This window comes from Rhipicephalus sanguineus, chromosome 2, assembly GCF_013339695.2.
Source record: "Rhipicephalus sanguineus isolate Rsan-2018 chromosome 2, BIME_Rsan_1.4, whole genome shotgun sequence".
Taxonomy (NCBI): domain Eukaryota; kingdom Metazoa; phylum Arthropoda; class Arachnida; order Ixodida; family Ixodidae; genus Rhipicephalus; species Rhipicephalus sanguineus.
This window is the reverse complement of record NC_051177.1, coordinates 126,728,018-126,755,146: the sequence shown is the minus strand read 5'-3', so window position 1 is coordinate 126,755,146 and position 27,129 is coordinate 126,728,018. Positions and strand designations below refer to the sequence as shown.

The 27,129-nt window shown below is 45.1% G+C and overlaps 1 protein-coding gene across 1 annotated transcript; it reads left to right on the top strand.

The window, feature by feature from the left end:
• Positions 1–137: 137 nt before the first annotated feature.
• Positions 138–25,993, top strand: LOC119383653 (isatin hydrolase). Its single transcript, XM_049413091.1, has 4 exons — positions 138–179; positions 5,623–5,836; positions 20,193–20,457; positions 25,325–25,993. Exons 2-4 carry the CDS (start codon positions 5,625–5,627, stop codon positions 25,637–25,639), a joined length of 792 nt encoding a protein of 263 aa, XP_049269048.1. The 5' UTR covers positions 138–179; positions 5,623–5,624; the 3' UTR covers positions 25,640–25,993.
• Positions 25,994–27,129: the final 1,136 nt, after the last annotated feature.

Genomic DNA, 27,129 nt, shown 5'->3' with positions numbered 1-27,129 from the left:
GATGCCACGCAGTATATACCGGAACAGGACCTGCCGAGAGATCCTCCTCACACTCGAATAGGCTCGATTCCGTTAAGAGTGTAAAACTATAAACGCAGAGGCAAGCGAGGTGCTCAAAGCGAAACGAATTATAGCTCGACGACCGAAGATACACCGCTGCCGAGAAAGAAAAGAGACAAGTAAGCGTGTTACATTTCCTTTATTTAAGCGTGATTCGTATCTCGTCTGATAACGCGGTGCACGCACTTAACATTTCGTCGCCTGCAGACGTACTTTGCGAAAAACGCATTTCTTTCTTTCAACGTATTTCTAAATGGAATGGCTATAGCCTCTTAGAGACATAATTTTAGAAGACGAGACTCTGGTAGCTGCTCTTAGTGATTACTGTGTTGTTATTATTGCGAGTAGATATCTTTTCTTATAGCCGTTGCTAGCCCCCTGCATTTTGCAGTGCGCTGGAATATTTAGCACATAAAATGAGGCAACTGGAGATTAAACAGGTGTCGCTATGCCTTGTAAAATATTTCGTGGCCAGCCAAATGGTAATTTCTGAAAACATAGATATTTTTAAAAAATATTATAACACATGCAACTAAACTGGGATGTATATCCTTCTTCGAAGAAACTCGACGAAATATGAGGTCAGGAGATGTGCTACGGGACAAATAGCGTTTTCTGTATATTTTCTCTGTCTATGAGTGGAAGTTATGAGTCAATTATGGCAATTATGACTACTATGAGTCACAATTTCTCCAATTACACGTACGTGTTATCGGAGAAATTTTATCAGCCTCACGAGACAGCTTTGAAAAGAAAAAAAAAACGGCAGACCTGAAAGAATTTCAGGAGCTTTTACTTACACGTGGAAGTGCAAATTTTATAACTTTGCTTACTGAGATTACGTCAAAAAGCGCTACGCTGCTTGGTATATGCGTTTTGAAATTAAATTCGCAGATTATAAAAACTGGTATTTTTTCGTATGACATAAGTGATCGTATCTCCATATTCTTTCTTGTATCATTTCTTCCTCACTTCTCTTCTTTTTTTTAGAAAACACAAGCATTTTTCCATCGAATTAAAAACAGCAATTCTCGGGAAGACTTTTTTTTTCATTTATTTCAGAAAGGGGGTAGATTGGTGCATTGTTTACAGACGAAATAACTCTGACGAAGCTTATATCGCACCTCCCTACAGCTCTTACATGCTAATTATGACGCAGGATTTCCACCAGAATTTCTCACGTGATGGAAATAAAAACAAATTTAGAAAGCCTTGGATAAATTCTGATCTCTACAGGCACATTCCAATAAAGAATAAGTTGTACCACGATTTTTATCCACTCGCGGGACACAGACGCGGTAATTGAATGCAAGAAGTACAGACATGTTTGAAATTCAGACATAAGGAAACCTCGAATGTCCTATGAAAGCCTATTCGAAAGAATTTACAACGACCAGAGGGAATTATGAGACGTCATAAATGGGCCTACGAACAGGAATAAAGGCTGCCATATTACGCAGGACCTAACATTTAATGGTGAAACACTCAGTGGCGAAAGGTTGGCCCATGTTATGAATGAATACTATAAACGCGGGCTCCTATGTCGCAGCTGATGGAAATACGAAAAGTGTTCCAATTTCTGATAAGTCTACTGCGCCTTATTCTATTTCCAGATTCAGTTGAAGTATAAAACTAAATGAGAAAGCGCAAAGAAAAACTCACAGGGTCTCTTATGCACTCGCGTAAGACGACTCGAAGGCGAAAGCAATCTTCTTCTCCCCTGTCGATGTATTTATTCCCCTCGTCCCCCTCCCAAAGCTCTCTCCACCCAACGTGGTTTTACACTGCCTCCAGGATCGGAGGCATTGCAAGCTTTCTGCCTTTCATCTTCTTTTTCTTCTCAGTCAATGTACTGATCCTTCCACGCCCCCTCCGAAAGGTCTCTGCACCTAACGTGGTATTTCACTGCCTCCAAGATAGGGGGAATTGCAAGCTTTCCGCGCTTCACCTTGTTCTGCTCTGCCTCCGTGTTCGACCCATGTTTGACCAAGCGACGATGTCGTATGATGACGTCTTGTGACGTCATGACGCCGTCATGCATATTGGCGATCTGTGACGTCATGACGATGTCACATGGCGACGTCATCACGTGATGATGATTTTTTGCATCACTCGTGTTGATGTCGCCGACGGCGACGGTCAATTTTCGTGTTTGATGAGGCATCTAAGGCTCTCACTTTAATAATGCCGCATCAGGGACTGATGAAATAGGCCCTGCTCAGTTGAAATTGATCAGAAATAGTGTGTCGTGCGTTGGACTTATATTATCAACCTCAACCTCAATAGGGGCATATTTCAGGAATAGGTAAAGCTCGCAAAAGCCACTGTGGTACGTAAAGGTGGTGACATCAATATTTTAGTAATATCCACGCTTCCTATCAAGAATATTTGAAGGAGTAACTTACAATAAACTTGCATCCTTTTTTGGTAAAGGGTATATAATAACAGAGTCAATATGAGTTTCAAAAAATACATCAACAGAACAAGCTCTACTGTATATCAAAGATAAGATAATCGAGAATATGGAGAAGTAAAATACGCTCTTGAACTCTTTCTTGATATTCCAAAAGTGATTGATTCCGTACCATTCAAATTATAATGCCATAAATTTCCGAGATAAGGAGTGCGTCGAGTCCGCATTATAACTCTTCAAAAGTTACATTGAAGATTGCTATCAGTACGTACAAAGTGATAGCACAGTGTCCACAAAGATAAAATAAAAGCAAGGAGTACTCTACGGGTCTCTACTGGGGCCGCTGTTGTTCTTGTCTATATAAAGGACACTGTCAAAATACTTTATTCCTCTCAGCTTATTATGAACGTTGATGATACGAACGTCTTCTTTTCATGAGACAATTTATCGCTTGAAAACAGTATGAATAACAATCTAAGGCATCCTTCAAATTTGCTAAGGCAGAATAGGCTGCGAAATAGGAATGCGAAAAAAAAAATAACAGGAAGATAAGCTACGCCTGAATGAGAAAAAAATACAACAACAAAAGAAACCTACATGATATTCCGACGTATGAACAAGCAAGATAAGTGTGGAATTTGAATGAAGTTTTATTGCACGCGTCAGGGAACAAAAATTTACTGGTGTGTGGTTCCAGGATGAATTAAACTGGAACGTACGTGTGGATAACCTGATTATCGCATTAGCACGAATGGTTAATCGCTTTTTGAGAACAGCACAATTAATCCCATTAAAGTTAAAATAAGCACGTACTATTCACTCTTCCATACTAAGGTAACCTATGCAATACTCTGTGGAACGACAACTCAAAGGAATTACAATAGGCTAATTAGCGTGCGAATGAAAATATCGCGTGGTTTCGAAAAGTAAAGGGGAGAATTACAGGACGTGCCAACTGCTTCATTATTCTTCAACCATTTCATGCTCAGGGTGGATGAACTTTACTATTTTAAATCGCGCCAGTAATTTCCACAGAATAATCTTTGGTAAGAAAGTTGCACCGAAAGACCACACTATTGTTTACGAGAACAAAAACACAAGCTCCTAAAATAAGAACTAATTATTGAAAACAAAGTGCTATGTACCAGATACCTCACGTTTTCAACATCGTTGCAGATAAATTGAACTTTAAAGGTAGTCATGCTGCCTTTAAAAAGCGAGTAAAGAACTTATTATTCACCGGTATACAGTGTCGACATTTAACTATGGGATGTTTATGTCTCGAGCAATGTTTAAATATTTAACGAATTTGTATTCTGATTACTTCAACGCACAAGTCCCCACCCATATTGCGTTTCTCAATTCTGAATTTTTTTGTTTTTTCATTTAGTTAATTGTATGTTTTGCCGAAAGAGGCCTCTTCTGTACGACTGAGCGACTGTACGACTTGCAAGTTGCTAGTGATCCATTTTCCCGAAAGTGATGTATTGTGATATTTTTTTTTTTAGTGTGCTGATCTCGTAGGGTGCGAACTGTCACAAACTCACGAACTGCGGAGGGACAGGGGCCTTTGTCAAGCTTGTTTACATTTAGCCCTTGCCCATGCACTGAGCCCTGTATTGTTTGCCTACTGTAGAGATAAAGAACTTGGGCCTAGGAAGCGACGCTAACGAGTGACACACCGATACTAGAAAAGCTGCTGCTTTAAAAGCCATATACGCCATAAAGTATTGACGACGACTGCAACGACGACGGAAACAACAAGCTCTGTTACCGAACGTTTACGTTATTTTTTTTTTATTGCGACATAGACTTTCCCTTAAGCCATAGTATTTTGTGTGTATTTGTGTATTAGATGTGCGCCGTTAGGCCGGTGTTGTGTCTTGTGGAATCTGTTATCATGTATCCAGTGGTCACAACTGGTCATGTCACTGTAGCGAAGGCCGGCTTGCAGAGGGTGACGAGAGCGTTGCGACTTGGCATGTCCATATAAGATGTTATGCATCTGCTTGCATCACTGGAATAAGGCAGTACGGACACGTAGCACCTATTGGTAAATGCGACCAGTTGCACGTTTAGAAGAGAGCCGGTGTAAGGGACACCCCGGTCCGACGCATCATGAGGACGACTTCCTCCGCCCTAGTAAGGTGAAGGGGGAGGGAGCAGACACACGGTGGGATAAGAGCGCGTCTATCCTGCCGGAGAAAAAAGTCATGACGCGCAATACCAATTTCGGAGTAGATCAAGCTAGCGAAACGGCCGCCAGCGCCCCATGAGCGTGGCACGTAAGTCATGCTGTACATGACATGCGTGTCATGATTTTCATGCTAACTCGCGTTTTTATGTTCGTCACACAGTCACGTCACCCAATACCAATTTCGGGGTAGATCAAGCCAGCGAAACGGCCGCCAGCGCACCATGAGCGTAGCACGTAAGTCATGCTGTACATGACATGCGTGTCATGATTTTCGTGTTAACTCGTGCTATTTATGCTCGCCACACAGTCATGTCGCAAGATACCAATTTTGGTGTATATCAAGCTAGCGAAACGGCCGCCAGCGCACCATGAGCGTGGCACGTAAGCCATGCTGTACATGACATGCGTGTCATGATTTTCATGTTATGACTTGTCATTTATGTTCGTCATACAGTCATGTTACACCATACCAACTTTGGTGTACATTCGATTAACCAAGCGACCAGGAGAGCACAAAGTCGTAGGCGGCTAGATAGATAGATAGATAGATAGATAGATAGATAGATAGATAGATAGATAGATAGATAGATAGATAGATAGATAGATAGATAGATAGATAGATAGATAGATAGATAGATAGATAGATAGATAGATAGATAGATAGATAGATAGATAGATACGCTCAAAGTCGCAGAAGTTCGCTAAGAAATGCTTCGCATTTAAAATGTTTAGGGGCTCGGAATGAGTTGAGGCGTTAGGTGGAAGGGGAATGCATGGAAGATATTGCGAGGGCAGTGTGCTTGCTGGTCAGAAGCAATATTGTGTGTTTCGGTATTTGCACATCAGTGTTGTTCCTGGACACACGAAACCGATCGATAAATAAGTCACCGATGCCCGAAACAAGGAGGATAGCATGTTCATAAAAAAACGCATTGTTCGTTTTTGTATGCAGACATGGCCGGCACCGTAATGCGTACCGTCGTCCTCGCCGGTCTGATGGGAGTGGTCACGTTCGGCCAGCAGTCCTGCGTTCCGCCGTCCACGTCGTGGGCAGGCCGCCGAGTGGTGGACTTGTCCTTCAGTTACAACGATCGCACAGTCTACTGGGACGAAGACGGACGCTTTCGCATCAACGCCACCGTGCAGTCCAATGACGTCGAGGACTGGTGCGTCGTGTTGGCGACTTCTAAATCCTTGTGATACAACGAAGCATGAACTAGCGTCTACAAAGGCCAGTTAGTGGTAAAAAAGACCTCAAGCCACGCACTTCTATAGCGGCACACGTATTAGCTCTGTATACCGGCATAATCTATCGGCCATCTCTGATAGCACTAATGTTAGATTATATAATCCAGTCCTTCCTAAAGCTACTTCATGAGGCAGAGGGAAAATTCTGTCTGATTTGACTGTCATATACAATCAGCTGTGGTGTCGACTGAAGGCTCAAGCCCCCGCCCACGGGCTTAGCCGCGCGGCTCCCTACGTGCTAAGCTGCCATGGCCGGCATGGCTGATTACAAATATTAATGTGGGGTTGTACTTATTCAGAAACGATCGATGCGGCAGATGCATTGGACAAGTCACATATTATGAAAGTTTTTTGCGCGCGGCGAGACTGCGTCGTTATAATGTGAGTTACCTAGTTGCAAGATATAACCTTGAGAGAAAACGTCCTTGGGAGCCCAAGGGATGGATTTACAGCAATGATAAGACCTCTCTTCAGTCAAAAGAGATTAAGCATCCATTTCCAATGTCTGACGCTGGAGCATTAGATTAGCGCGCACTCGTATTTTTTGTGCACAACTCGTCTAGAGACAGATTTAAGCAGCGCCGTATTTTCCGTTCTTTTTTCATTTCCTTCTTTTTATTCGTCTATCATTTCTTTTCAACAACTCTTTCCGACTCTCCTTTATTCCCCTTACCCAGCACAGGATAGCCAACCGGTCTGAAAACTAGCCAGCTCCCTGTCCTTTCGTCTATTTATTCCTCCTTCTTCTCTTGCTTTTTGCAAGAGCACGCCTTGGGAAATATTTGATCCATTATGTTTCGATGAAGGAAAATAGACAAAAAAATCATATACTTCTCGTTTGATGCGTGTGAATGGATCTCGGGTGGTCTAAAATAGAAAATTCTTGAGCGTGCAGCGTAATCATTTTGTTCATAGAGTTAAAACCCCGGAATTCATTTACTATGTAATATCAATTAGAAGTACAATGACAATGTTTTCTCGTTGTCGTTCTTGGAGATGATCATAGAATTCGCGTAGTGCGTCATCTGTCTGGCTCAAGCTTTGCGATACATAAGCACTACATTCTATAGACTACAGCTGAGGCAAGTGCAGTATTTAGTTCTGTGAAGGGCTCGATTAATGTTTCTTCTTCTTTTTGTATATGAAAACACCGATTCACGGAGACAAAACCTTTCATTAAAAGGTGCTTAAACATAGAGTATTTTTTTTTGCTGTGATATTTCAGTAAAATTCAACCACGAGTTATCTGTCAAGTGTGCTTACCCCAATATTGGGTTACACTGCCCGCACTTAAATATATTTACAAAGTCATAAGCTTTATCGTTATCTCTACAGCGTAATCCGCGAGATTAACAACGAAGCTCTTATATACGTACGGGAAAATGTTGTGATAAGATTTCACGCAAGATAAACCTCTGGAAAATACAGAGAGGGTGAGAGAGAGAGAAAGAGAGAGAGAGAGATGAAAAAGAAAGCAAACAAATACAAACGAACAAAAAAGCACGCAAGAAGCTTGTTACAGAATTTCGCAGGGCTCGGCAAGTTGTACTTTCGAATCATCCAAGAACACCTCTGCAGGGAAAGTAAAGTGTGACTCGCGCTTGGAAAACAACCCTTTCGAATGCGCCTTCTTGCGTCGTTCTTCTCCGAAGACACCTTTGCGCCGTACTAAACATAGCTGGCACGCCGCGCCCTGCCGCCTGCAGTATAAGACGCCGTGAAGAAAATCTATGTTTAGCCGCCCGGCTTGGTCGCGTAATCCTTGACACAAAATATCTGGACAGCAGAAAGGTGGCGAAACTATTGTGTCCACAAAATGTTCTCAATGTAAACGTCCGACCAATGAAAGCGCCAGAAAATGTAAATAAACATATAGGCGATAAAAATAGATTGCGTGATTAGAAATCGCGTTAAGCAGGAAGCGAAGTTATTAATATCTGGTGTTTTACGTGCAAAGACCCCCATATGATTAAGGGCCAAGGCGTATAGTGGAGGGCTCCGGATGCTTGGACCATCCGTTCTTTAACGTGCGCTGACATAGTACAGTACACGGACCTCTACCATTCCGCCTTCACAGAAGTGCGACCGCCGCGGCGGGAATTGAACCCGCGACCTTCGGGTCAGCAGCCAAGCACCGTAACCACTGATCCACCACGGTGGACCAGGAAGCCAAATCGTTCTCTTAACAGATGCGTGTATGTGGAAAGAAGAATTTCCGACAAGAATTCCAATGTCTGTTTGAATTCCCCAAGAACGAAACATTCGACTTCGACTTTACTTGGTGTAGCGCTGTCGTATTTCGAAGAACCGTTGTGCGGTGAGGCCATTATATGCGAGGACTTCGATATTCGCGTTAGAAGTATAGTGATGCAGAACTATCGGTAAATTGACTATCGATAGTATCGACAGTTTTTTTGAAACTATCGATAGTGTAAACAAACTATCGATAGTGCTACTATCAAGAAACTATCGATAGTGCAATCGGTAGTATCATCGTTAATATTACTATAGCGATAATACTGCCACGCTTGTTTATTGCTTTGTTTTGACGTATTCGGGTTTCGCCCACAAAGACTGCTAGCAACGTTTGACGCAGACCGCGCCGTAATGTTTGAGAAGCTTTGCAAATGTTTGCGATCATTCTGTTAAGATTACGCGCTGGACGCGAATAGTCAAGTTTATTCGAGAGCTGACGCGAGCACCAGCGATAACGCTGGAAGGTTTGATGACTGATGTACAAGTCCGCCGCGGTGGTATAGCGGTTACGGTGCTCGGCTGCTGACCCGAAGGTCGCGGGTTCGATCCCGGCCGCGGCGGTCCCATTTCGATGGAGGCGAAATGGTAGAGGCCCGTGTACTTAGATTTAGGTGCACGTTAAAGAACACCAGATGGTCGAAATTTCCGGAGCCCTCCACTACGGCGTCTCTCATAATCATATCGTGGTTTTGGGACGTAAAACCCCAGAAAAGAAGAAGAATGACTGATGTACAAAGGATGACACGTTCCACCGATGATCAGATTACTCAACGGCTGACGACTGCTCCCGCCGCTATCAGTGTACAGCATGTATCGTTTGCATATTGAGTTTTGATTTTCTGGGCGCAAGATCGCTCAAATAAAGAGCTCCGTATTTCCCAATCTTGCTGCAGCATTCTTTGCCGTCACAATCACGTGACAATACTATCGATTGTGGTGGGAATAATGATGCGGTTGCTGGCCGGCCATATTGTCAAAATATTTGCGATAGCCTGCTACCATCTCGATTAATTTATGAGCCATTTTTGGCAGAGAAATTAATTATTTTCGCAGTGATAATGGTGGAATATATGCATCAATAAATTCGTATCCAAAAGCAACGAGTAACCCCTTACAATTAACATCTTGATATTTTTTATTTTGAAATCATAAAATGCAATATCAATTTAGAAGCCACGCAGTCCCACCACATGTGAAGGCTTCCTTTCCACTACAGCTGAACAGTTTGACTATGATCATGTGTCAGCAAAGCACTCAGGTGAAGAACACAATTATGTCACCTTTCTTGCCCTTCAGCCTGCTCCTCCGGCTCCACTATGTACCACGCGCGCGGGGAAGCAAGTTTATTGTGCAGTGAGTCCGCGCTGTTGATTTTATACCATCGAATTTTTTACTCTCGATAGCGCTATCGATAGTATTTTTCCCCATCGATAGTTCAATAGTGACTCAGCTATCGATAGTATCGATAGTATCATCGATAGTTCTGCATCACTAGTTAGAAGACTTCGAGGTGCCCCGCCGCGGTGGTGTAGTGGTTATGGCGCTCGACTGCGGACCCGAAGGTCACGGGATCGAATCCCGGCTGCGGCGGCTGCATTTTCGATGGAGGCGAAAATGTTTGAGGTCCGTGTACTTAGATTTAGGGGCACGTGAAAGAACCCCAGGTGGTCGAATTTTCCGGAGCCCTCCACTACGGCGTCTCTCATAATCATATCGGGGTTTTGGGACGTTAAATCCCAGGCATTATTATTAGACTTAGAGGTACACATTCAAATGTATCTTAGCGAATGTTATCCTTATCGAACAGGTCTAGGTTATGTGTGTATGTGCGTGTGCGAGCGCACATAACGTACGCACGGACACGCTCATTCCCATGCACGCATGAGTAACCTTGCTATATGTTCATATGATTTCCGTTGTGTAGGTACGTGTAGGTATCATTCACTTCAGGGCTTTCTTTCCGATTCTTTCGTACAATATCCCTCTTTCCAAAAATAACATGTTACTTTTAACCTGTGCCATATAACTCTTTTTTTATACCCTCTTCGCAAACTTTTTTCGTATTGAGATGCAGACTACACACTTAACATTTTTACACCCTTAGGGGTGTAAAAAGGGTGTTAATGACATTAACACCCTTTTATCCATTGCACAACACCCTTTTTTCTTTATATACACCCTAAGAGAAGGGTGTGCGCGGAAAAAGGGTGTTAATGTCTTTCATAAGGGTGTTAATGGAAGAAGTGAAGGGTACACATTGAAGCACTAAGCTGCATCCATGCATGCATATTAAAATCGCGTGCATTGCGTAATGCATCTGTTGTTGTACTGCCTTTTCTAAGGTTACGATGTCAGTGACATTACGGAAACAAGGAAATGGTGGAGCCATTGGCACAATGTTAATTCTCGTAATATTTTATTTTCACATACGGTCCCTATATTTCATTTTCACATACGGTCCCTACGTGGGAGCGGCCCGCTGCGTGTTGAGACACGCCCTGCAGGGCCTCAGTTAAGTTTACCATACCATACCATAGACAAATGACGAAGTATCATTGCTTCACAAAATACTACAAGACTCGAGAAAATGCACAAGAAAATCAGCAAACACTTTTTTTTTTGCATAGGCTCGAGGTGTGCCCTACCGTTTCATATTTTCCACTATACATATCAACCGCATGAACATTTATACGAGGGCACATATACAAATGTAGAAGCAATTTAGAATAAAAGTTGAATTCATTACAGAAACTTTCTGGGTATAAAGCTGCAAGTGGGACAGAAAGCATCCCGCCGGCATGAACACTTTTTACAAGTTATGAACACTTATAATTGTTCGCTTAGCCAATAAGACGGACAAAAAAATAATTACTTTGATCAGACCAAGATATAGGCTAATATATATAGTACAATTGTACATGTGGAATGTATGCAACATAGAGCATGCAATTCTGACATACATAAATATGCATACATTACACACTGATGCATAAAGTTTCACGACCCACTTGTTTACGCGCGTGCAGTGGAAAATGTATCTGTGATATGAATTTTTCGTCCACAAACATTAGAGTAAGCCGAGGCCTCACTGAGGTCCATTAAACAAGATGGGACACAATGACACTTGCCTTGTGGTACTAATTAGCCAGCTAATGTAAACATTACGGAAGCTAACACTTCGACACCCGAATTCGTACCACTCATCCATGCAAGGGAAACCTGCAGGGAAATCATTATCGGTTCCATATACGATGCCAAAAACTGGCCGCACAATTTCTCCACGTTATTTCCGCACAGAAGCACTTGGAAAAGGTAAGCAAAGACTAGGAAGGAAATCAATGTCACCTTAAGGGGACACACATGAGTAACAATAATGTTAGCACCTCGCTACCGAACGAGGAAAATGAGGACATAGGCGTGCTCAGATTTTTCCATCAGGGGGGGGGGAGGGGCAAGTCTCACTGCAGCACCCACCCCCTCCTTTGCACTTTGTCGAGTCCGAAAGGAACAAAACCAGATCAACCATGGATGAACCATGAATGCAAAAATGAAAATGAATCGATGGCGTGCTTCTCCCGACGGCCACCGGGGGTAAAGGTAGGAGGTAAATTGTGCTTCGTATTCACCATCGAAGGTCCTCGGTTGACATTATTGTCGAAGAGCATGCGCAGCCATAATCCTGTGCATTAAAGATGACGCGAGAGGTTCGACAGAGTAAATGTATGGGGCAGAATTGGCGCCCCCTTACGGATTACTTGAGAAAGCGGCCGCACCCCCCCCCCCCCTCTCCCTGCGCTCACCTTTGCATAAGAGAGTTCCTAGGACACCACGAACTCCATGCATGTATACATGTCGCCTCACATGCTGCGCCGATTTAGCGCAGCGCGTGCATGACCGCGCATGCTCGTAAAACTTACGGCATGACAATAAGTGCACGTCATATGCTGTAAACCCAATGATGGCTGAATGCACGGCACGGCGCACGCACTGCCATAATAGCTCCCATCCCACTGCTCAAGGGTGAGAAAAGACGAAGACTAGGGCAACTGCGGGAGGGAGCGAGAACTACGCACGCTATGACATCGTATTTGAAGTCTAAGGTACACACACAGAGCGCCACTTTCAACAATGTTTACTTCGAAAACAGCACAGTTTATATTCCCATCACGCGCTGTCACAAGCGTGTGCGTACTGTCCGTCGTCGTTACCGCGCCTTACACTTCAAATATGCTAAACCAACACGCCCAGTCTGCCATTCTTACAAACTATGCCATCGCCTCCGAGATAGCGCACCTTCCATCTCGGAAGCCAAGGCTGTGCGCTGCTCGCTCCTTTGCTCCTAGCGCTCCTGGCGATGGAAACAGTCAGCAGTCACGTGATAGCGCGTAGAATCACGTGGGGTGCTTTTAGCCTGGAAGCCAGGGGAACAGGGTTGCCAATGGTGGCTACTTTTCGCCAAATTGGCGAATTTGAGGGGCCCGTGGCGACCTAAAATTATGAATGGCGACATGGCGAATTTTTGGCGATTTTCGGCTTAGGTCTCCGCTGAGTTATACATCCTAAGCTCAGTGTCTTCGCAACGAATGAGCGGCAACATTCTCTGCATTTTTTCTTGGTTTTAGACCTAACAGTAGAGTGTGCACACTACGCGTCATTCCGTATGTCCGTCCAGTAACTCGTGTGTATCTCCTCAATTCATCTAGAGGCAGGAGGCACGGGAACGACCCCCGGAGACATTCTAGCAAAATGTAAACCGCGAGGGGACAGTGTTTGACTGTAAGTTAATAGCTTTCGGCGCTTTAAGCTTCTCAAAAGTTTCGCTTCTGAAGGGGCTAGGCGACGGGTTGGCCGCGTGTTCCGACCATTTGTACCGCCAATGCTCCAACTGTTCTGAATAGCTTGGCGACTTATTCACTGTTGCAGTTCCCCCAGTTCAGCTGGTAAAGACTGGGAATAGCGAAGAGAGGAGGATACGCGGCTATTTGTGCAATAAAAAAATATTTATTGAGGCATTTTCCACTGTTCTCGGTGAGCGTGTGCAATGACAACAATTGCTATACAACATTTTACATTGCCTACCTGTTCATTAATAACGCATCGGATTGACACGTGTAGATATAAGTGACTGTAATAAAGGGTCGGTAGCGTCCGGTATCATATTAGTTCACACTGAAAAGGTGTAAGACTCACTAATGATCGGTTCCTGTAAGACTTCTGTCGTGTTACCTTCAATAAACCTTTTATAATCCTTTTAATTCATATAAGGGTACGTAAAGCTGTCTGCAAACAACGCTTTCAAGGTTTTCGCCCAAGGTTTACGACACTTTTACGTTTGAAACGAGCGGACAGGGATGGAAGGATATCATGAGCGTTTCATTCATTCACCCTTGCGCCACCACGCACATCTTGCGGCTAGTCGGAGAAGCAGCACCATGCACTCCCATGGTGAAGCGGGCGATACGACTGGCATTGAGAAACGTCAATGTAATTTAAGGGTCTTGGATGGCACTGTATTCTATGGGGCTATACGTGAGAGGAAATTTTTATTACTAGGTATGATGCACATATCTAGAATGGCGACTCTTTTGGCGAGGTTTGTAAAAAAATGGCGACTTTTGGCGACTTTTTGCTCGTCATTTGGCGACATATACTCGAAAGTGAGTGGCAACCCTGCAGGGGAAGCCGCGCCGGCCGCGCTGTGCTTCGTTCTCGCTTGGCTGTGGTTGTGCGTCGTCGTGCGGTATAGTTTGGTTTTCGTTCGCGTACAGCGATGTGTTAACTTATATGTTGTGCAGCTGTGATTGATATGCGCGTGGTGTGATCTAAGATGTCGCCCGTACGTTGTGCGTTAGCCATACGTCTTCTCAGTGAAAGTGGCTGTACGCTGTCAAAAATGGATACGTCGAGATTCAGCCGTGCCATTGTGACGCCATCGTTGGCGGCATGGGATCTTATCATCACGAATGTTCCAGGCGAGTACCTGCTTTCTCTTTTATGTTGTTGTGGTTAGCGTTTGTGTCTTGCGTGAGATGTCATTGTACGTACGGAGCGGTTCACTGCTAAATGGAACAGGGAAGCTTGGCGGCCGCTTCCGCCTGCGACGAATTTCGCGCAGCGCAGCACCCGTTGTTCTGAACTCTTTCGTCCTTTCTATGTTTGCTGTCGCGCCGGCCGCGCTTCGAATCCGCGCCTTGTTCTCTGCCTTAGTGAAGCGAATAGTTTCAGCGTCGAAAGTGCGCCGTCCGCGGTGACGGGCAGCGGTTGTTACGCGCTTCATGTTACATTTGGCTGTGGACCGCTGCGCACAGCCATTTTGTCACTATACCTCGAAGCGCGTGTGTAATACTCGGATGTAAGTGAATGTCTGCCTGAGCTCGTACAATGCGGCGGGACACCTACCTAGGTTATATAATGCAACAGGGTCGACAGTTGGGCTACGTTGGGTCTCATAACGCCCGTGTTAAGCTGCACACGAAACAAGGAAAATACGAAAAAACTTACGTAAACGAAACACTGCATTGTGCTGTTTCGGGGGCCCTCCCCCCCCCCCCCACACACACACACACACATACACACACATCATGATCTTTGGCACGTGCAGTTTCACGTTTTCCAACCGGTTGATCCTCCCCTTTCGGCCTCTATCGCGCGCGGCGCAACTTATTTTGACGGTCCATGTTCTCAGCGTTATGGACGGTTTGCAGTCAAAGAAAACAAATTCGTGGAAAGAACAATAACGTACACAACTGGAATGGAAATCACGTTTGTGTTTAGCACGCATCTCCTAAGGTTGCAATTTATAAACAATCGTTGTAATGACAACTGCAAGCAATTTTTGTTCTTGTCTAACCCCATTTGAGCTCAGAACTGCCATGTCGGTCTTCAGATAGGTAGTGAAAAGAGGAGGGGGGGAGAGGTCCTGACGTTGTGTGGGGGGCCACATAATACTGCCCGCGGGCTTCAGGTTGCCGATCCCCCTGTTGTAGAATATTCTTCGCACCCGCTCCTCTCCTATCAGAGCGTATCAGAGCGCAGGTGCCGCGTTTAAGTAAGATATCACTAACACGTAATGGTTCCAAGCCTGCTAAGGTTAAGACGTAATTGCTACGATTCGCCCCTGTCGTAGTGGCTGGCCATATGCCTACCGGTTGGCGCATGCCGCGATCACGATTTGTCGCGGAAAGATTAACCGTGTCCCTCAACTCTTGATATGGCCGACGCCACGCAAAAGGTATTTCGGCCTTTGGGAAAGCGAAAGGCCTTGCGAGGGTCAGCTGTTTTAGTTTCCGCGACGGACGCGTACTTCGCGGTTCATCACAAGGAACGAAGGTGGCAGCCAATGGCGGCCAGGCGCGTTTGGCTCGTCACCTATTTAATCCGCGCAGCACGCATACAACAGCGCTGTGGCAGATGGCTTCACTTTCTTTATAGGGCTGTGCCGTACTGGCAAGTTCATAGATGGCCGTAACCGCGTTTTTCGTGCTTTCCGGTGTTTATCTGTAAGGCTTTGCCGCATGCATTCGCGCTGAAGTCAGACTTATTGATAGGCCTTTCGATTTCCCAAAGGACGAAATACCTTTTGCGTGGCGTCGGCCATATCACGACTTGAGGGACGCGGTTAATCTTTCCGCGACAAATCGTGATCACGGCATGCGCCCACCGGTATGCATATGGCCAGCCACGACGACAGGGTATAGTCTTGGTTGGCGATTCGTCGCAATTACGTTTTAACCTTAGCAGGCTTAGAACGATTACGTGTTAGTGATATCTTACTTGAAAGACATGAATGCGTAGCACTCAAGTCTTCATTTGTTCGAATTTGTCCGAATGTTCCAAAAAGCGTGATTTCACATTTTTAGCCCGATATGCTAATAATTATACATTATCGAAATACTTGATTCGTATTCGAAATTCTGAATACATGCACACACCTATGTACTACCGATCAAGTACACAACTATAATTGTTATTAAAGGAAAGTAGTTGTTCGAGGGCTAGTTTCTTTGTTAGACAGCGCTTATTATTGTCTGTTGGTTTCATTTGTTGCGTATATGACAGTTATTACAGCACAATATTTCGCCTAGGTTGATCACAGAGCTAGTAGGTGCTCCATATATTAACAATTTTTTCCAGCTCGTAAAACAGAAGCAGCTGTAGAAAAGGTTCACCACTGTGTGCGCCTTCTTTTTTTAATGCACAGGCAGACCAGTAGCGTCCATAGCATCAGCTTTGTTCCCTTTGCCGTTTGTTCCCTGCGCAACTAATTATGCATGCAATTACACTGGCACTAAATTTTCTGCACTGTACAGGACATTATACTGTAGCGAACAATATACTGTAGCGAACGGGTCTGGGGAAGTAGGTGTGCATTCACGTTGTATTAGTGCTCGAACACACAAGGACACAATAAATAGCGGGAACGTGTTTACGATTGTTTGCGCTGTAGTACAAGGTGCATATGCAGTACACAGTCACAATGCATTTTATTTTTCAATGCAGGGTGACATTCTTGCAATCCCTTGTGCTCCATCTACTGACAGGGGTATTTCAGAGGTGCCATATGTTGCATCAACTAGACAGTGTTGTTCCAGTGGGTCCAAGTGCATCTACTTGCGGTTTTGCAGATTTCCCCTACCTCGAGCTCAAACATGAACAATTTCTGTTAAGGACAATGAAACGGTTTGCTGTAAGAAAGCGCCCGTTTAAGTTTTGCAATTTTTAGTACAACGGGCGATTTTCGGCATCTGTTTGCTTGAATTATATTTTTAGTGTTGATATTATGCATAGGTCTGTTAGTTTTCGAGCACAGTAAGAATGTTTTAGATTTTTTGACTATTCAAGACATCTTAATAAGGAATTCATTATTTTAATTTAACAAATCATTTTCAAGTATCAGGCATCCTCATTGGCAGGTTCGATCAGCTTATGTTTGTTGTCAAAGTGCACATCACACGAATTTTGTTGTACGTAAAAAAAGTTTGTTCATTACCCATGCCTGTTTCTTACCAATTTTTTTATACCTTTCTGTATCACGGCATACAATAAATATGTAATATTTCTTGAAAATCAAGTGTTATGTTTTGCAGACCAGTTTGGATGTGGAAGCCATATTAAGCATTGCTTTGTACATATGCTCGTACATGATGTATATACATATTTATATGTGTGTACTACTTCTGATTTCATTTCATGATCCTTAATATGCAGCACAAGTGGGTGATGACCGAATTTGAAGCTTCAGATGAACACACGAGGCTTACGCATGGATCACTGCAGATTTCACTAATTCGGGGTGTCTTTCCAACCAAGCCCTCCTTATGTGAACACGACCTTTGCCAAACCAATATGAAGACGCGTTTGTGCAAATTCGGTAGTACACCCCGAATTAATGACATCCGCAGGAACACATGCATGACGCCCTTTGTGACCACCTAGAGCTTCTGTTTCGGCCATTACACATGACGCGAAAGGAATCGTGTACACCCTTCCAACACCCATACAAAAGGGTGTTAATACGAGCTAACACCCTAACACCCCATAAAATTTTTGCTGAACACCCTTTCTTTAGGGTGTTAAATTAACACCCTAATTGAAGGGTGTAGTCAATAACACCCTAAGGGTGTCCGTCTGGCGACAAACCGATTTACACCCTTAAGGGTGTAAAAATGTTTAGTGTGTACGTCCTAAGGAAAAGTGCTTGATGTTTGTGTATTATATATGAACTGCAAGGTCTGTGTCTTGTGTGAATTGAAGCCGTGTTATGTGGAATATGTTGCAATTTATGCAATGGCCATTGCTGCTCCTCGCTCTGTAGCGGAGGCCGGCTTGCATTATAAGATGGGAGAGTTCCGATTGAAAGCCCTAAAACTTCGCAAATATTCACCGTATTTGTACAGAATGTTTTCCATTGCTTTTTTTTTTTGTGCTTCTAGTTATGCTGCTCTTGCAAAAGCAGCAGCCGAGCCACTAAATGCGCTAACCAAGCGGTACCTTAATTACTGAAAAAAAAAGCCAGTACCACGCCTGTGCAATCTTCGTAAACAGCGGAGCCGCATGCCAAGCAACCGCGACCACATGGCAAAAGCAAAGTAAGCTCTTCCTTCAGCTTTCTTCTTCATAATCTTCTTCTTAATCTTTCTGTCCAGTTTCTTTCTTTCTGTATCTCTTTCTGTATTGCCATCTCTTCTCCTTTGCCTCCTCCTGACCCTCACATCACTCCCCATCTCCCGCACTTCTCTTTCTCACCCCTCGCTGTGCTATGTCTTAACCTCTCACCGCTTTTCTCCCCCTTTCCCTCACCCTCACTTCCCTTTTCCTTCCCCTTGCCAAACTATACTACACAAGGCTATGCCGTGATTTACACTCTCTCCTCCTCCTCACTCTCACATCACTCCTCTTCGTTCACTTCGCTTTCCCGCTCTCTTGCTGTACTATAATATGTATTCCTTTCTCTCTCATTCTTTGTTTCTCTCTCCCGTTCTTTCTATTTCTGTCGTGCTGTTTTTTTTTCATGTCTTTTTTGGGTCAGTTTCTTTCTATTTCTCTCTCTGTCAATTTCGTCCTCTGTCTTTGTACCTTCTCTCTCTTTCTATCTCTTTCCCTTGCATTCCTTTCTTTGTCAACTCTTTCGATCTCTCTCTTTCTCTCTCTTTTATTGCATCCCACTTCTGACAAATCCACATAGCGCGCGTTGGGTGCACATTTTCGGGGAGCGAAGAACAAGAGGACGAAGAGAGCGCGCCGTTCATGATGATGATAATTTCTTGCCGATGCGGCAGGAGTTTGTTAAGCTTAAATAGCTCCGCTGTTAAAATAGCGGCCCTGTTCTAGCAAAGCTTGTACGACGTGTTACGATGGAACACTACTCCGTTCTCTTCAATACAGTCAAGTCAACAGTTCACGTTGCAAAGCTTTTTCGCACGTAAAGGTGTAGGACAACACAAATTTGACTTGATGGAGAAATAAACGAAAATAACGAAAACGGAACTTGATAGGTTTATTATGGATCCGAGAGCACTAGACCCATGTCGCAGAACTAATAAAGCGTCAATAAAATATAAGAACGCAAGACACTATCGCATACTGGTGCCTGTTGATGTAAAAGGAGATGCACGGACTACAGACAAAATCAGTAAAGTGAAGTTGACCATAACTGTTACGGTCCTGCTGAAGGAACTACTTTGACGCTAAACGGTATTGGCATAAACCCGTTTACTAAATGCAGTTTGGCGTGAAAGGAGTTCTTTTAGCAGGACCATAACAATGACATATGTCTCCCTCACAGGCACATAAGAAGGCAATGAAAGCGCGCTACTGAAATACCTAGAGTCAACAGATCTGTGGGACTGCCTGTAGGCTTGACGTGCTCCCCCAAGTGCGCGCGTGATTCTGTCCATCTCTCTCTTTTTCTGTCTTTCCTTTCACCCTTTTACACCTTACCGCAGTGCAGGGTAGCAAACCGGACGGGCGTCTTGTTAGCCTCCCTGCCTTACCTGCTTCTCATTCTCACAGGCATGAAATCGTGGTAGGCATAGGAAGCTTCACTATTAGAGCAGTTTAAGGGCCCGCATTGTCGTCCATCCACTGTGTCATGTCGCATGGTCACGCAGTGGTCAATAGAGGCATAAAACAAGGCTAACATGGCTCAAAATCAGAGCACACTATACTAACAAGGTCTAAGATAAGGTCTAAAATAACATAAACTACATAAATAACGAAGAAATAATCGCAATAACTTACCAGAAGTCGCGAAAAACGCTTCTGATACATCCAGCTGATACCCACGTCGCAAAGAGAGGGCGCCACCGCCTCGATAAACGCGCGATTGCCGAGGGAATCGCTGGGTTGCCCCGTGCTACGCACTTCCTCAGGTTTCACGGTAGTGGAGCCGTGGAGCTGCGTAAAGCGCAGGATTTATAACTACAACAAGACCTATAGAAGAACGACATTGGCGCAGGATATAGAACTACACCATGGCCTACACAAGAACGCCATTTTTTTTTTTTGGTTTACGTCCAGGGTCTTGCTCGACGAATTCTCGACACCCACTCACGGAGGCACGCACATGGACGCTCCGCGGCACTTCAGCAAGATCGGCTGGTCGGCATCCGAGATACCTCTCGACCGGCTCCTCATGGTGCCCATCGCGCTCATTGACGTGCAAGCCGAGGCGGCGCGCAACGCCAGCTACCTCATGCCCGTCGCCGAGGTCCTTCGCTGGGAGGCGCAGAACGGTCCACTGCCGAACAACTGCCTACTCCTCATCCGCTCGGGATGGTCCAAAGTGCGTATCACTTGTATATACATGCACTGTCAAGCATGATTACCTAGCGCGCACGTGTGTTGAATATGTCTTAGGAAGGCTTTTGATTCTCTAGAAATTTCGAGGACAAAAAAGTAAACACGAGAAACGTAGTTTTTCTTCTGGAAACAATGTATATATAAAAAAACGAAAAAACAACAACAAAAGGTCCTCTGTTATATAACCTCGTTATATCGAAGTTGAAGGGACGCCGCGATTCGCTCGTTACGACCAATATCTCGTTATAGCCGCAGCTGGCATTTACTGCAAATATTACGCAGTTTACTTACCCAAAACAAGTGACGGGCGAAATAGCATCTCGCCGTACGGCGGTACGCAACAAAATAACCGCATTCCGGAGATCACGAAAAAAAAAGTAACGCAACTGTTTTATTGCAGTTCAATACACGTGACTCGTATTTCAAACAGACTTAGACGCAAAGAAGTCTGTAATTTGACGTTGATGCATGCTAATGAGTCCGTGTTAAAGGTACACTAAAGGCAAATAACAATTTATGTCAGAGTGAAAGCTGAATGCATGACAACGTCTAAAACGGCAATATTATCAACACCTGTGCCCTACTTACCGAGAAATTAAGCTAAATTGTCACACGACGTGCGCCACGAGTGGGACATTTTGGAAATGATCCCGATGACGTGAGAGCGTCCGTCTACAATTAATCGCTAGTAATCAAACTAGCTGCAATAAAAAAAGGACCTTCAGTGCATCAAGAGACGTAATAAAATGCTGCTTGTTCGTTTCTGTTTGATTCATGGAAAAAAGAACCTCTTTGGAGTTGCCATGGGGAACGGCGCGTGGTTCAAAGGTTCCGTTTTCCCCGAACTGCGCTTCGTCCGGCGCCCGGCTTCGCTCACGCGGTCACGTCTCAGTGGTAGTTTCGGTATCGCGTACTGCCGCGTGTGTTTTCCACGCTCGTGGAAGTCGCTCTGACAGAAAGTTCGACAAAATGCCGCATGCATGTGATGTTGCCGGATGCCCGAGTGGTGCACGCCGCCAGTGCACGCCGCCGCGCAGTAAAGGCGGGCAACGTTAGGCACGGCAACAGTGACGTCAGAAAGACCGCTTTCAGGTGGGTGATTTGAAGTGTAATAACGCGATGCGGACCACTAAAACGTGATTTCATTTCAAAATAAGCACTTCCTTGGCACAAAAGTAGTACTACGAGGTTTCTGGACCGCTATTTCAACAATCAACATCGACTTCATATTTGCCTTTAATGTCCCTTTAAGCTACGACCGAGTTAATTAGTACCATTCTAATTAACACAACGCTAGTTAGGGACGGGCTAATTAAAATCACGTTAATTAGGTACATTTTTAACTAAGGTCACGCTGATCCGGGTTGTGCTAATTGGAATTAGTCTAATCAGCTCAGTGCTACTTAAAACATTGCTAATTAAACCTGGAAAATTAATGTCGCGGTATATAAAACACTACCAGTTGAGACAGACCTCTGCAATATCATGTTAATGAAGATCTAGCTAATTAATACCATCAGAATTGAGACCAAATTGACGTGGTCTTCACTCCGAAGCAGACTGAATAGACGAGCCATGTAAAAAGCTGAAAAAACCTAGGTGATCACAACCTTCTCCGATGGCTCCCGCCTTGCACAAGTAGTGCAAGCTGACCAAATCATTATATGTGCAAAGAAGCTGCTGCTTAGCGTCCACCTCATGAAACGCTTGACAGACACACCGGCACTATGACAGTCGCGAGTTGAACTGGGGCCTGTTCGGAGTTTGTGCCCGAGTTCGTGCGTCAATCAGTTTGATTGGCAGATGCCCGCGGCGAAGATCGGTTCCGCCCACCACGTTTGCTCTTGCCGAGGAGCAGTGCTCACGCCTCAACGCCAGCGAGCGGCACGATTCATCTATGAGCGTAATCGCACAGAATATACACATGCGCACGAAGAACTGAAGGTTATATTATCACGTGGTTACAATGTCTCGCATTCAATTCCACCGCTCTCACGACGTACCACTCACAGCTATGAAGCAAGCGCCCCTGGTGGCAATTGTGGCGAGAAATGTTACTATTTACTTGTTTGTGGAGACATTGTTTCTATCGGCTCGTTACTGCAGAAAAATCTTCAGACGTGTAATGTAAGTACAGTAACCTGTCCGTTTGTTTATCTGTAATATTCGAAGGAAGCGAGCGAGCTGCACGAGAGTGCTGCATGTGCGCCCTTGTTATCTTCGAGAGTGGAAATTTCCATATAATAATAATATCTGCGGATATGATTATGAGTGACCCGGTGGAACGAATCTGGTGTTCTTTAACGAACTTACACGCCCTACCATTTCGAAAGAGGCGGCCGGGACAACCCGCGACCTTTGGCCACGAACCGTACGCTATACCAGCGCGGCGGACTGGAAATTTCCATGTGGCCGATGGAATGAAAGAACTTGCCCGAGAGAAGACAAACGCCCACGAACACGCCTGTAGGAGGTGCCATATTCAATTGGCAAAAAGATAGCGCGGCAATCACGCTGACGTCGCTGCACTGTGGAAATGTGGACTAAGTGGCGGCGCTGACGCGTTCGCACACGTAAGGTCCCTAGATAAAACAACTTGTTTTATCTAGGGACCTTACGCACACGGTGTTCCTTTGAAAACCGCCGCAAACGCTGCACATGCGCATGTGACGCCATACTCGTTCTTGCAGCCGTTTTTATCAACGCTGCAATCGCGCGCTCCACACTGTCTTCCTGTCATGACCGCCGTTGTGCGAGCTCCGAGCAAACTCGTGTGCCCGAGAAGCTCGGGCCATCCTGCATAGCACCCCAGGATTGTACGTGCCCTTTGGCCCTTCGCTCGCCCTAACAAGTTCGTCCTACCAAAAATGGGCTTGCACTTCTTGGCACATATTCTACAAGGAACTGTCATCTTCTAGTGAGTTAGAGTGTTCCGTTAAACACTCCCGGACGACACCACATAGACCATTCCACAGGTCAGGCCATTCCTTTGAGATTCATGTGCACGTTTAAAGAATTAGTCCGCAGTTCCCTGCTACGGCCTGCCTCATGATCGCATTGTGGTTCTGGCGTGTAAAACCCCAAAATCAGTTAAATTCGTGTAAGCCCCAAACTCCGGGATTCGCACTCGGTTTTTGTGACTGGCATTTTCTTTTCAATTTTTCTTTCCCGGTATCGCGCATTGTTATCTTTTAAGCGTTCATAGACGCCACAAGGGCAGAGATGAGCCAGAAAGAGCACCTGCGACAAATTCTATTCCAGGGAGCACACAATGTATAGATACAGGAAATGCATGCGCGAAGGACGCATTTCTGTGCCTGCGCTAGGCAAAAGGCTCCGAACGCTTTCAGAGAATTTCGACAGCTTTCCTCCAAGCGCACTGAATAATGGAACTGGCTTTGCGCAAGTATTTTATGTGCCCTTACACGTGGTGCTTTGTGCAAGAAAAGTAGGTTATTATGATGTTTTTTAACCTCGTGCCTGCCTTCGGTCATAAATTTTGTCGTAGCCTTCTGACGTGGGGAACTGAGCTTTGTTATCGTGGAGTGTTGATACGGAATACCTTTTATTTATGTGACAAAACTTTGTATCGTTGCTTAAATGCTTTTCAAAAGAGTGATTTACACAGGAAACGTTGCATTCTCAAGCACGCATACTATATGACAGGTCAGCGAAGTCGAAACTATACTGTGCGCCTGCTTTCATTCGCTCAGTTGGGTTTCTGAGTAATCACCTGGATTACCACACAAACTGCTGTTTTGTTTGCATTTAAGGGGGAGTGAGGGGCCCTATACAATGCTGCCATCCTGCTTGCGCTACTTTTCCGAAGCATTTTCTGATGACTCAGTCTCCTTTACTACGTGCTGTGTTCCATGTTGCGGAGACTCGAGCGTGTTTTAATGACAATAAAGGGCAAGGTTCAAGCAATGATTATTCCGCGGAATCCGAGTTTCTAAGTACAGCTTGCTTATGCTTTCACGTTGCAAGATAGTGAACGTACGTACAGTCGTCAGCAAGCTTAACTCGAACGCTCCGTAGCGTGTCCTGAAACTGTTTGATTGACGCCAGCGCCGCGTAGCTTTGGGTTCTGTTTGCCGAGATGTTACATGCATGCCGAGATACTATCCAAGCATACTGAGGTATTATCTCGATAACAGCGCCCAGCACTTCTCGGCTGGCATCAGTCGAACCAGTCCAGGCCACGCTGCGGAGCGTTCGAGGTTAAACTTTGCTGACGAACTGTACATTATCCTCTGGCCTTATCTATATAATTCAATGGATTTTTCCTAGACCAATCATAAAGAAAGGTAGTGCAATGAAATTTATTCTGGAGGCCAATATGTTGATGTACAAAGGTGGCCGGCCATTTTATTCCAGGTAGCCGCGGGCTTGCGCTGTATTGTATATATCAGCCCACATTATCGACAACTCGATCAGCCAACGTTATCCAGTGGTAAGCAGTGCTGATAGCTTTGCGAGTAAACACGGTAAGCCAGGACACCGTCCCCACTGTGCACCATCGGTTTCGTTCAGAAACCGCGGAAGAGGGTGGGCGGGTGTATACGCATGGATATGGTCTTCCGTATGAATTCCAAAAGTGCGGAGAGCTGGGCTTGTTGGTTGTACATGATTAGAAAACCAGCGCAAAACCACAGGACACACAGGAAGGGGACGCACACAGCGCTGAACTCTCAACAAATTTATTGTGAATATTGTGAATTCACAATAAATTTGTTGAGAGTTCAGCGCTGTGTGCGTCCCCTTCCTGTGTGTCCTGTGGTTTTGCGCTGGTTTTCTAATCAATTCCGTATGAAATCTGATGCACCACGTTTTGGACTTATACTTCGCAGTACTACAACAACCGGAACGCTTTCTACGGCACGGACCAGTACGGCCTTCGCCGCTTCCCGGCCATCGAACCGGCAACCGTCGAGTTCCTCACTCGGCAGCGCAACCTGGCGGGCGTCGGCATCGAGACGGCTTCGGTGGACTTCTACGGCGTCACTAGGTCGCATCACTTGCTGGCGGCGGCCAACGTGTACATCCTGGAGAACCTGGCCGACTTGAGCCTCGTTCCCCCGGTCGGCGCCCACGCCATTGTCATGCCCATGAAGATCGACGGCGCCGGTGGCGCACCCACACGTGTCGCTGCACTGTTGCCTTGAATGCGGAGCGAGCGTTCTTCGACGTTTAGCGGCATCGAAAAAGAAGTGCGCAGGGTGAACTAAACGAGTTGCGTTCGCTGTTACATCGGTGGTGCCAATCCACTCATAACAGTAAAACAACTACGCACCGATCGAATAGCAGCCGCCGTGGTCTTGTGTCGAACTCACGCCCTCCAGCTTATCAGCGCCACACTTTCGCTGCTAAACCACTAGGATTTCTGTGCCGGGTACATGGAAAGCCGCAGCAATTAGGCACGGGAGTGCGAAATGCGGCGATGTATTCGTCCCGACCTCTGTGTATTTTTGCTGCTGTATACGGGTGGCAGGATCTTAGCCGGGCAGCTATAAACTAGCTTTTTTTTTTCTCTTACCAACTATTTTAGTTGTATCGCGTGTGCGTAAGACGCAAATAAACCGGTTGATTCATTGATTCGCTGTCTGCAGACGACAGGGGCTGCTTGCGTCTCAATTTCCGATAATAATTAACAACACGAAAGCAAATATAACCAATTGTGCGATAGAAACTTTCTAAAATGACGACTTAGCAGTAGTGATGCAGAACTATCGATGGTACTATCGATACTATCGATAGCTGAGTCACTATCGAACTATCGATGGTGAAAAATACTATCGAAAGCGCTATCGATAGTAAAAAATTCGATGGTACTATCGATAGTGTAAAACCAACAGCGCGGACTCACCGCAAAATAAACTTGGTTCCCCGCGCGTGTGGTACGTACATAGTGGAGCCGTAGGAGCAGGCTGAAGGGCAAGAAAGTTGACATGATTCTGTTCTTCGCCAGAGTGCTTTGCTGACACATGATCATAAAGTCAAACTGTTCAGCTGTAGCGGAAAGGAAGCCTTTACATGTGGTGGGACTGCACGGCTTCAAACTGATATTGGATTTTATGATTTCAAAATAAAAAAATATCAAGGAGTTAATTGTAAGGTGTAATTGGTTGCTCTTGTATACAAGTTTATTGATGGATATATTTCGCCATTTTCACGGCGGAAATAAATAATTTCTCTGCGAAAAGTTGCTCACAAATTAAGCGAAGCTGGTAGTAGGCTATCGCAAATATTTTGGCAATATGGCCGGCCAGCAACCGCATCCTTATTCACACCACTATCGATAGCATTGTCACGTGGTTGTGACGGTGAAGAATGCTGCGGCAAGACTGGGAAATACGGAGCTCTTTGTTTGCGCGAACTTGTGCCCAGAAAATCAAAACTCAAAATACAAGCGATACATGCTGCGCACTGATAGCGGCGGGAGCAGTCGTCAGCCGTTGAGTGATCTGATCATCGGTGGAACGCGTCGTTCTTTATACATCAGTCATCAAACCTTCCAGAGTTATCGCTGGTGCTCGCGTAAGCTATCGAATAAACTTGACTATTCGCGTTCGGCGCGTGTCTTAACAGAATGATCTCGAACAAATATAAAACTTCTCAAACATTACGGCACGTCTGCGTCAAACGTTGCTAACAG